The 12,746-nt window shown below is 39.8% G+C and overlaps 1 protein-coding gene across 13 annotated transcripts in view; it reads right to left on the reverse strand.

Moving 5' to 3' along the window:
- The window catches only part of THRB (thyroid hormone receptor beta), a 167,839-nt gene that overhangs the window by 40,912 nt on the left and 114,181 nt on the right, over positions 1 to 12,746 (reverse strand). For 12 of the 13 annotated variants that reach the window (XM_083867806.1, XM_083867804.1, XM_083867796.1 and 9 more), the window contains one exon: positions 9,601 to 9,665. In XM_083867806.1, coding sequence (XP_083723932.1) covers positions 9,601 to 9,607 — 7 coding nt within the window. In that variant the 5' untranslated portion in view covers positions 9,608 to 9,665. Of the gene's footprint in view, positions 1 to 9,600; positions 9,666 to 12,311; positions 12,393 to 12,746 lie in introns of those variants that run through there. The other variant, XM_083867798.1, reaches the window with a different exon arrangement.

Below are 12,746 nucleotides of genomic sequence, written 5' to 3' on the forward strand. Positions count from 1 at the left end.
GCATTAAGTTGTTTCTCCAGAAAGATGGAAGGTGGTAGCCAGCCAGCCAGGAGGACAGTGTTTCCTGCTGGAATGAGCTGTATACCAACCCTGAACTTTGATCCTGACAAAAACTCAGAGTGCACAAAATAGGACCAAAAATCACACTGAAAGAGTGCCTGTTCCCCATGCTCACAACAACCTTAGAGGCACTGCATTAAATTCCCCCTGCTGTGCCCTGAGAGATACACTAATTTTCCTTGCTTGGGAGCTGCCAAGCAAGGCAGTATCTGTTGTAATCAAGGCTGGATTTGCATTACCATTATTACTATTACTGCTTTATACCACAATAGCTCCAGTTAACAGCTACATCCATTGGTGATGAAAGCTGCTGTGACCACACAGGCAATCAGGCCCTGCTCCTCAGAGACTGACTACATTGCTCACACTTTTTGGAGGAGTGCAAACATTTATTTTTCACCCTCACCAACAGGCTGTCACTTAGGCAAAAGGTAAATTAACAGTTCTGGGATGTCAGAGGATTGCTGTTTTCCCAGTTACAAAGACACTTCTAACAACAGAAAGTTATTTTACATTTCAAAACTGCTCACAGCAGAATTTCCAATGAAAATTCTCTCTATACAGAATTTCAACTTGCAGCTGATCAAAATAGTGGCAAGTAGGAAAGCAACTTACAGATCTCCGAATTGTCATTAACTTACTTGATTGTAAAACGTACGTAATAAGGTTTTGCCTTTTTGGATATTTGAGGTTTACTGGAAAAAGAGCAGCAAAGACAACAAGCACTTAACAGATTTGTTGGTTTTTTGGGTTTTTTTTGCCATTGAAGTATGCAAGCACATAAGGACACTGAAGTGGGTTGGCTTCAGAGAGATCAACCAAGGCAAACGTAATCAGGATTAGGACTGAGGGATGCACAGTAGGTTGATGAAGCAGCCTAGCTTTGTATGGACCCAGTCAAATAACACTAGAGGATTTTTACATGATGACTTGAGAGAAAAAAAGAAAAAAGCAACCAAGCTACAACTAAAGGACATGTCCCCAGTAAAGTTAATACCTGATTCATACTTTGTTCCAGCATTTTAAACCCCACAAAGTATCTATAAGTAAAAGCACATAAAGTTTTCATGTGTGTTTTCACTGGGAAAGACAAAACCATCTGTGCCAGACAAGGCTAAGGTTTCATTTCTTCTCGTTAATCTTGCTGTCAGTTCACAGCATTTTATCTTCTCTCATTTATTTTGCTTCTTCTCTCCCCTTCCTCTTTTCTCTCCCATCCTTCCATTTTCTCCCCCAAAAAAGGACAGCATTTTCTCTTTATGCTTCCTTATAAAAGAGGGAAACACTTCACAATTGAGTTTCACAACTTTTAAACCAGGCTCATATGATCATTGAATAAGCAGAAGGATGGAGCCCAGCTCACACAGACTAGCCAGACTCTTCTTCTTAAATATGCAAATTCTGCCTCTGTAACTTGTGCTAAATAAAACCTTTGAAAACATGTGATTTCTTTCCTAAATTTTTAAAATACAAAAATTACAGTGCCTATATGAAAAAAAATTGTAGAGTGAGAGGAACTGTAGCAGGCAGAACTAGCAATGTCTACTGAAACCATTAGGTGGTTTTCAATATTTCAGAAACAAGTGCGCATGTGTATGCTTGTGGAAGTAAACAGCCAGGGTTATTTAATCCAGGACTGTTGTCCTGCTACTTGCTTTAGCAGTGGCAATGTTATAAAATATTTAAATATTACATTTTAGAATATGGATTTCAAGATTAAATTTCAGTATTTCCAATCTTTTGGACAAGTATTAAATCACAATGAAAGAACAGCACACAGATAATTACAATAAACTTTGTAAACAGTTTCTAATGTGTAAGAAAATACAATATTAGGAAACTTGTAATAAACAGTGTAATATCTCTATCCTTGTTCTTAATATATCTTAATAAGCTCCTCTGTGAATCTTTTTAAAAACATGCTAAATTTCCATTAACTTTTAAAGTAATATTACACATATACTTATCTCATCAAGAGCTGGGGTTGACATTATGCTCAAATTTCTAAACATGAGAAAAAAATTAATCAGAGAAAAAGAATACCCAGAAGAACATGACAGTTCATCTGTAAGCTGACCAGAGGCAGGTTCTGAGCACAGAGAAGCAAACAATTCCAGGTTCAGGATTTTGATATGTAAAGACCTCTTTGAAAACCTGTCCTTTGAGAAATGAACAGGAATTGTATAGACCAATATGGAATCTTATAGCAGCTACAGATAAAACAAATTTACCAAAAGAAATGAATGACCAAAGCTAGCTATATGGGGAAAAGCAGCAAAATACCAGGACACACCATGGAACTAGAACAGTGGTGCTAACCAATACAGCTACATAGATGCTAAATGCATTCTTTGCTCTCATAGTTCTGCATGACACATGGGAGGGAGTTTTTCTGAGAAGCTATACCTGAACCACAGGGCTCACCTGGCTGCTGTTCTCCAACAGGAGTCATAAGTTGGAATGTTGACTCCAACAGGAGTCATAAGGAAGAGTAAGAACAAAGCAAGCACATATGAGAGTTCCACCAAGAGTCTCTCAATCCCCAGCTACTCCTCAGCCCAAGGGACTGCCTGAGCCTTTGTGGCCTTTCTGTAACGCAATGGATCCCACTTTGAACTACAGCTCCAGTCTACCCTCCTGTACATCTCCAGCAAGGAATCCCAATGTCTGTCTCTTCATGTGCAGAACCACCTCCCTCTGTTTGTTTTAAAACAACATTGATTTAATTCCCCACAGACACCAATCCACCTCTCCAGGACTCATTTTGCAGACTACTGTTTGTGTGAATACAGGAATGTTAATGGATGTTTACTCTCTTCGTGTTGTGTTAAATAATTCTTGTAGTGCCTGGGAACCTATTAAAATAAAAGTGAGAAGACAAAACACCATTTTCAGAATATGGCTCAAAATACATAAACCAGATCTTTAAAAACAAGTAAGTTACAGTGAAACGATTTAGGAAATCACTCAAATCACTTCCACAAATCACTTCAGATCACTGTCATCTTTTTCTAAAATCCTGATTCTGAGTTTTACTTTCCTCATGAGCTTTCAAATCAATTCACATGGTCCTTCCATAATCTCTCATTAGACCTTCCACTTCTCCCCACTGGGGAGTGGACACTATATTTGGCTGCAGCTTGTTAACAAAATCCTGGGGATACATGCACAACATTGCAGCCCATTTTTTTTTTCAAGGTGAAACAGTTCAAGTTATTTTGGTTCTAAAACTGCTTTAAGAGATACCCAGTATCTTGAAATAACACCTCCCATTGCAGGACTAGGGTTTGAGGAATGGCCAGGTAAAACAAACACAGGTACTAAAACCAGCAGTCTTGACAAATATATCATTTGTTAAAGACAAAAAAGGTAAATAAATAAAATTTGCCCAAACAATGCAGTCAAAGCTTCTGCAGTAAGAAAGACAAACTTGGATGTGAGGAGAGAATTCTTTTAACTTGCTTGGTATAGGTCTAAACCATTTTCAGAAACACAACAAAGCAATAGTGAAAGGCCTTTGTGTATGGCAACATTTACACAATTCTTTAAACATTTGTTTTATTTTATGATAAGCACTGTAGCAAATCTGATGCTTTTAAAGAACATAATGAGAAGTGGATTTAGTGAATGTAAAAGGTATTTTTATATGGAAATAACTGAAAAATGCCTGTTTGGATTGATTCTACAGTTTACCAACAGCTTTACAATCACTACAAGAAAAAAATAACAGTCCTCTCTACATATAGGCATCAATACCAAAGACAGGTGTTGTAAGTTCATTGCTCTGACATACAGTCATCTGAAGAACTAAACAGCAGCTGTGGTCAGGCTTTTGAAGATCATAAATTGACAGGCTGCAACTCCCGTGGCAAGAGAGCAAAGTGCTTTATTTTATAGGCTGTTGGAGAAAACTTAGAAAAAACTGAGGGACATTTTACTCCTTTTAAATAACTACTCTAAAAATTTCTTGCCTGCAAAATGAACAAGTACATTTTATACTGAGACACTTTGCAGTCCTCCTAATCTGACACCACTAGTTAAACACAGCTACACAGTCTAGGAATTACACTCAAAATTTCAAACACAATAGTCTACTCCCATCAGAAACAACTTTCAGAAAAATGAGTTAACAAAAGAAAAAACTGCTCTGGCTTAAATAAAACTACTACAGAAAGGGACTAAATGTACTGACAGATCATTAAAAACAAAAAAGAAAAAAATCACCATTAACATAATGAAATGTACTTAAAATTGCTAGCAAATATTACAAAACTACAAAAAATACTATTACTACAAAAAAAAAGTTTGCTCTCTCTGTTCTTTGTGAAATCTAATCAGATCCTCTACCCCCTTTTTTTTAAATTTTATTTTAAATGTGTGAGCTTCTGTGGAAAAAAAGAGAAGGTATTCATAAGTTGGAGAGAAAACACAACATATTAAAGAACTGCAGAAAATTTGAAACATTACAAAATGTTTCCCAGACTACTTGGCTTTTGTATTTTATACCACTTTTAAAAATATTAAATTTTGAACCAAAAAAAGAGGTAAAATTAACCCACCGTGTCTGTAACCTAGAACTTAGCAAGTGTGATATTTTTAACTGCATATTCAGAAATTCGCTTCTAAGTAATAAGAGCCATCATGGAGTGATTCATAGCTTCATGCAAAAACATCCCACAATATAAATCTTGTTAACCTTTTGAAAATCCCCAAAAGCTCATTACAAAGCTGCTGAATCCTGGTGTAACAAAACCTTATATTAAAGTATTTACTGTCCTCCTAGAAAGTCCATTACTTAAAAGAAATAATACACTTGAGCTAGCTGGATTTTATCATGGTCTGGCAGACAGAGAAGTGTCAGACAGTGATGTATGTCAAATTAAATTATCCTAGGAAAATCATTATAGAAATCCAGGAGAAATAATTTCTCAGCTGATGTTAAACAATAAACTGTTCTCTGCCTGAATTAATGTCAAGTTTACAGAGCATTACAGTGAAAAGACTCATGAAGAAAATGTGGTACCTTTCCTATTCTATTATTTTTGCCAGTTCTTGGAAACTACGTGCAACACCCTTGGAGACATTGGTTTTCAAATGGATTTGTTGCACAAAAGCGGATTAATTTTCTTCTCCAAATGAGGGACCTGTTTCAAGAAATGTTGCATATTAAATTCTACTTACTGAAAATATGCATTTATGACATTTAAATTATATTCCCCAATGTAAGCACTTAATTTTATTATAATTCCTATCTTGATCTAACTTCACAGTCATTATCAAATAGAACAGTGTGCATATTTGAGTAGACACGCAATGACTGAGTTGATTTTGAAGCTCCTAAGTAAAAGCAGAGTAAAACCTCAGCCTTACTGAAACCAGTGAAAGAACTGCTGCAGTTTTTACTGGAACCACTATTACATTCTTTACAGTCTTTCCTCATCTGCCATGAAGGTAAAAATTATGAGATTTACTGTATTCGATACATATTATTTTCTAGGTTTTAGAACCCATTCTTGAATTTCTTGTTCAGTTTTCTCTCTAATAAATAAAGATGGAAATATGTCTCAAGGCTTGTCCTGCATTTTGGGAGAAAATATACGGAAGGGACCCTTCAGTGATATCTGTGGCCAGTGAATAGTGATGCTAAACCAGAAGCTTCATTACAGTGTTAAAATAGAAAGAAATTTTTAAAATTATTTTACATACTTATTTATTTGAAAGTACTCTCATTTCTCTCAATGACAAAATAACACTTCCCAACCTTTTTAGTATTCTACTGTGCAAATGAATGCACACAAAGAATCTGCTCTTATTGCTAAGATAGTACTAATTTTATAATGCTGATAAAGTTTTTTTCTCAGACATTACTCTGTGGGCAGCAATTGTTGGTGTCAACTGTAAAACTGCTGATGAACACTGTTTTTACAGCCCAGAAAACCAATCATACCATGGGCTGCACCCAAAGTAGTGTAGCCACCAGAGCAAGGAAGGAGATTCTGTCCCTCTATTCCCCTCTCATGAGACCCCACCTGGAGCACTGCATCCAGCTCTGCGGTCCTCACTACAGGAAGGACATGGACCTGTGAGTCCAGAGGAGGACCACCAAGATGATCACAGGAATCAAACACCTCTCCTATAACAAAAGCTTGAAAAAGTTGGAACTGTTCAGCCTTGAAGAGGGAAAGCTCTGGGGAGACTTTATTGTGGTTTCTTAATACCTGAAGGACGCTTATAAGAAAGATGGGGACAAATTTTTTAACCTTTTGCAACAGGACAAGGGGTAATTGTTTTAAGCTGGAAGAGGGTGGATTTAGATAAGATATAAGGCAGAAGGTCTTTATAATGAAGGTGCTGAAACACTGCAACAAGTTGCCCAGAGAAGGGGCACCCCAGCCCTAGTAACATTCACTATCAGGTTGGATAGGCATCTGAGAAACCTGACCTAGTTGAAGATGTCCCTGTTCATTGCAGGGGGGCCAGACAAGACCCCTTTTAAAGGTCCTTTCCAACCCAAGCTATTCTGTGATTCTACAAAAGACAGACCATGTTTACTAAAAACTGTGTTTCAGAACAGAAAAGCTAAAGTTTCATATTTGCTTTGCTGCATTTAAGTGTGTGATGGCTCATCTGAAAACAATTTACTTTACCAAGCTTCAGTTTATGAGAACAGAATGCACCCATCTCAAAGGTTCCTAATACTCAAAGACATACTATGTCCACTTCTCCTGAAGCATCCCTTTATCTCAATGTTTGCTCAGCATCTGTGCTAGGTGTTAAAAAACCTGATTTAGGCAAACCTTGACATCTAGAACTGGCAGAGTTGCAAAAACAAACTGACAAAACCTGAATTATGAAGTATTTATGAAGTTTTTATGAAGTTTTTTTTTGTGTCTACGAAACCTGTAGGTCCAGCTTTTCACTTGTCTGCTTCTTATGACATCAAACACTCAATATTAGGTTGTTCATTAACTCTATCTGTATTACTGGGTGAACTCTGACTGCATTCTAAGGAAAAGAAAGAGTAGCTTTGACTTCATTAATTCAATATTTGTGTTTCAGTTTAGCTTTTTGTGTGCAAATATTTTACCTCATACATTCACTCTGCTTTTTATTTTTTATTTTATTAACTTTTAAGTAAGAGCTTCTATATTTCTGAAATCCTTCCATGATACCCATAACTCTGAAATTCCCAAAATAATTTTGGCAAACTAGAACCGTCTCCATTAAAACTCTATTAAAAGCTATAAGCACATAAAATAATCACACCAGTATGTATTTTCAAAGATGAGATGTCAAAATATTCAAAATATTTTTCTTATGGAAACTGAAAATGTACTAAAGCCTGGTTTTACTGTCAAGGTCAAATTCTACAATCTCCTGTCAGAAAAACTTCTCTAGATTGCACTAGAACCTGATGGCTTTCAGGCAGTGCCTACAAGTGGAAAATACATACCACAGTAGAAACATATGGGGAGAAAAATTATCTATCAAAAATACAGAATAATACAGCATGTTATTTTAGCCAGCTGGTTCAGTTTCATATTAGATTCTGCTCCCATTTTCCAGTGACTCAGTAACAGAATCTGAACTTTCATTATCATTCATTAGAAAAGGACTCTTTTCTGGCTCTGGATCATGGTATTTATGAAGTTTTTATACAGTATGAAAAACTTTAATTTCATCCATGCTTCTCTTCACATTCACACTCATGTAGGAAATGTCATTCCTATAACCAGAAAGAGAAAATATGAACTGCTCATAATGAAAAGTGTTGGATATCTGCAGCTGTACAAACAGTCATCTCCATCTCAACCTTTTAATTTTTTTTTTCTTGATGATAATTTTCTTCGCACACATTTGTTCTGCTGACTTCTGTCAAAAGAAATATAGATCCCTCCAATTAGGCTTCATATTTCTCTGAGCTTAGCAGAGCTGCCCTGCCAGGGTCAAGTCCAGAGAGACAGGACTGATTAGAGTGCTAGTGGAAAATCTCCACAAACCCACCCTCCACAGGAAGCCACAGACCCAACAGATAAGGTGAGGATAAAGTGGGTACTGCGTTTCCTTCCTCATCTCTTGCCATCACACAGCAGAAGCTATTAACCCTCCAAAACCACAGTGACGTCAAGCCCTGTAGTAAAATGCCATAAAACACAGTTTAGCATGAGACAAGGAAGTGCACAACAGAGAGCTGGAAAAGACCAAGTTACATGCCAGTGCTTTAAATTCTTCCAAAACAGGTATTTGCCAAATGAGATCACCATGCCCAGAATGCCTGCAGGACAATGCAAAACCACTCTAGCCTGGCCTGCCAATGCAGCCTAAGGACACTAACTCCTCTCCAATCCTCATGTGGCAGTGATGCTAAGTCACAGCCTGACACACCAACCAAGGGTCAGTATTCCACTTCATTCCACAAAATGCCTCCTCAATGCTCTCTGCTTCTTTCCTATATTTGTCTCTGCTTTAATGGGCAGCAAAGAAACCATAAAAACCCACACCTTTTCATATTCTCAAATAATACGTCTTATTATGAATGCATGTATTTACATAATACTCTGTTTCTTCCAATGAATTTTATCCTCTACCTCTTATCTAGAAACCTAAAGTTAGAAGACCATCTTTGCTGGTGAACGCAGCTGTCACCCCTTGCTGGCCAGTACAAATGGAGCCTTCTAGAGAAAAGGAAAAGAAAATTGATCTTCATAGTCAAGTAAAAAAAACCCTGACCCTTGGGCAGAACACCGGGAATAAAGTCTTGTTAGTGATGATTTTACCTATGCAGCACATGCTGTATTTTGCAGGGTTTTAAAAGGTCCCATTTATGCACTTGGCTCTTGAAATATACATTGACAAACAGTATCAGTAGAGCATTTTCTTAGGCACATTGATGAATACTAGAACAAATTCTGGAAGTCTGAAATTATCTGGTCTTCTATATGATCTCCACATAATAAGTCCATCCTTCTAGACACCCTGTTCTGGGATTAGGTACATGGCAGTTCTGACACAGCTAATTTATGTGCAACCTTCAGATGCTTTGCAAACTGGCCAGGATAAGATGGTTAAGCAGGCTTAAAATGGTTAATGGTCATGTCAACTCTGGATCTTCATCCCACTTGCAGACCTAGTCAATAATTCTCTTAAGTGCACTTGGCAATCTATGTAAAATACGTTTGACTGCCTCACTTTGAAGCTCAGGGGATATGTCCAGTTACAAAATAACTTAGGCTAGGACACTCATCAGAAACTGTTCCTGCGCTGGCAGCTTCAGCAGGAATGCTGAAGTTGGGATGTGTAATTAGAACAAAAAACAACTAGGTTCGGGAAGGCAAACCAAGGATGATGAAAGTTTCAAAACTGTTGGGGAAGATTACTATGTGTCCCACATCTCTATGCTCTGGACGGAGGAAAGACTTTGATTCCTAGCACCAATGAATTCAGAAATTGTTAAAGATGCATTTTTTAATAAACAGTTAGCAATAATCACTCCAGAAAAGCAAGAAATATTGCACAGATGTTCTTATTAAATATGATTACCTGACATACTGCTGGGAGTTATGGATATGTAATCATTCTTGTCCTTCTTCTGTCACCAGTGTCACCTGCCAAAAAAATGGAAAAAACTCCATGTAATATGTTCATAAATACTCATCTGCAGAATACCACTAACATTTAACCAAGATGGAACCTTCTGGACCTTGAATAGCATGGTCCATGCCTGATGGCTTAACACATTAAAATCAAAGCACTTTGATTAGCTGCACGAGGAAACAAATGTAAACCAGATCCAAAACATGGTGGACTGGAGGAGCTGTGGTTAGCAGGGATTTGGAAGCAATGTCTAAAAGCTTATGCCTACTGATGCTGAAAAAAGTTTCTGCCCACTTCATGGAATATTTTCCATTATTTATTTTGCAGAAGTTTCTCTAAGTCTCATAACTTTAGGAGTTAATTGGTTTCTGCTTTACAGTTCCTAATGATATATGCCCATTACTCTCAGGTCCAGTAAAAGGAGGATTCAAAGAGTTAGGAATTCTCTGTCACATTTACACCAATTCTTACTCAGTCTTTTGAAACCCAAAAGTCTACTGACTTTTACAAAGTTCTGAGATGTGAATAGTAATTTTACTCATATGGTAGAAAACTAATTTACATGTACTTAACACTTAACTTTTGAACAATGATAACTTGTATTTTATTAACAAGACATCTGCAGCTGTGAAGAACTGAATCTGCCATTTTAAAGTCTTGATTTTGATATCTAGATTGTGTCCCCCCTTCATATGTACACACACACACACACACACACACACACACACACACACACACTGACCTACTAACTATATTTTTTTCTGTTTGGTAGCGAAGATCAAAGCCCTGCAAACTAATTTAGTGCCAGGAGAGAAAGTCATGGATACCAGTTAGTTACGACAACATCCTTTGGCCGTGTAGGTATTTATACCAGCCCTCACATTTTTCACATGGAGGCATCACAGGCAGCAAGCATGCCCTTGTTCAGCCATCCCTGCCCAAAACACAGTGCCCAGCTGGATGATCCCAGCTTGCTCCCTAATTTAAGCGCCAACAATCCAACCCAAGCAGAGGCAATCCTAAAGGCATTACTCCAGAATAGCGACAAGATCTCATTAGAACTTTTAAGTAAGAAATCCCGGCCCTACAAGTGACCCCAATAATGCCTGGGGGAAAGTAGCCTGGGAACAGAGTCATGCTCTCTGGAGCATCCCCCTGTGTTCAGCACTGGTGAAGCTACACCTCAAACACTGGTTTGGGTGAGTTTTACTTCACTTCAAAAGAACATTGAGGTGCTGCAGCATGTCCAGAGAAGAGCAACAAGGTTTATGAAGAAAACATGTCCTGTGAGGAAGGGCTGAGGTAGCTGTGGTTGTTTAGCCTGGAGGAGGCTCAGGGGGAACCTCATCCCTCTTTACAAGTCCGCAAAAGAAGAATGTAGTGAGGTGTGACTGCAGGGAGAGGACCAGAGGAAATGGCCTTCAGCTGAGACAGGGGAGACTCAGATTAGATATTACATAATTTTTTTCAATGTTATGGTGATTGGACATTGGAATAGGTTGCCCAGAGAGGTTGTGGAGTCACCATCCCTGGAGGGGTTTAAGAGGCATCTGGATCTGGTGCTGGATGATGTGGTTTAGTGGTTACTGTGGTAGTTCAGGGTTGATGTTTGGACTGGCTGATCTTAAAGGCCTCCTCGAGCCTTGCTGATTCTGTGATCAGAAAATACCTCTCTTTTAATGTTAGTGTGGAAGTGACATTTTAGAGAGGAAGCAGAACCTCTCTTAAATTGTCCTGGTCATCATATTATGGTAAGAAACTGGCCTTTGTTAACAAAGTTCTGGATTTTATTACTCTCCATCCATTCAGTGCCAGAGCCCTGTCCCTGTTTCCTCGTGGTCACCGTTTCCTCACGCAGGGAGCCTTCTCCTTGAAATAAATATCCTCCCCTGGCAGCGGGCTGACCACGGAGCGATCTGCTGTGTTTGGGCGGGGGTCAGAACCAGAGAGCAGGTGAGCCGGAGCAGCGGGTTAATCCATGTACCCGGGACGGGGCCCCGCCGCTTCCCCTCAGCCCATGGCTCCCGGGGCGCCCCCACAGCTCAGGCTGTGCCCGGGCACACGCGGGGCGGGCCGCACCCCCGAGCCCGAGCCCGCTACTCGGGACGGGCTGTGAGGCAGGGCCATGGCCATGGCCCGGGAGCCGCAGGGAAGGGGCGCCGGGAAGGGCCGCAGGGAAAGGACACCGGGAAGCGCGGCAGGGAAGGGGCAGCAGGACCAGCCGCACGAAGCGGCGCCGGGAGCAGCCGCCCTCCCGCCCCCCCGCAGGCAAAACCCGCCCGAGGCGCGGCGCGGCAGCGCCCTCTGGCGGCCCCGCGGCGCGGCCCCGAGCGCCTTTCCCGGGTTTTCCCGCCGCTCCGCGCCTCCCTTGCCTTGACCGGGCATGTCTGCATATAGCTTTAAATTAAATTAACTGCTTGTCCAAAATGTCGGAATTGTTCATGAGTGGAAAAAAAAAAAAAAAAAAACCAAAACCAAAAAAAAAAACAACCCCACCAACCAAACCCCCCCCCCTCCCCCAAAAAAACCCAAACCCAAACAATATGGAACCAAAGAAACCCCAGCCAACGAAAACACACAAAACACCCCCACAAGACACAAACACACACACCCCCACTCCCCCAAATAAAAAAAGTAGGAAAAAACCCCAAACAAACCCATAACCATATACTATCCAGAGCTGGAAGGGACCCACAAGGCTCGTCGAAGTCCAGCTCCTGGCCCTGCACAGAACAACTCCAGGACTGTGATCCTGATGGGTCCCTTCCACCTCAGCAGATTTTATGGTTCTGTGATTCTGCGGATGGCACCAGGAGCCTGAGAGGGTATCTCAGGCTCCTGGAGCTCTGACGGGCTTGGGACCGTCACCACTTCCCTGGGGAAGCAATTTATTTTGTCCTTTTTTATTTCCTAGTAAACTGAAATTATTTCTCCCTGTAGTATATCATACCGAATGGAAAGTACTGATTTCAGGATATAATGTTCATCCTATTTGCAAAGCAAGCAAAGCTTACTGAAGTTTTACAGAAGAAACTTCTTTACATGAGGGATGCAGAGCACTGGAACATGCTGTCCTGGGAAGTCATGGAGTC

Source organism: Zosterops lateralis (assembly GCF_965231275.1).
Source record: "Zosterops lateralis genome assembly, chromosome: 1".
NCBI classification, from domain to species: Eukaryota; Metazoa; Chordata; class Aves; order Passeriformes; family Zosteropidae; genus Zosterops; species Zosterops lateralis.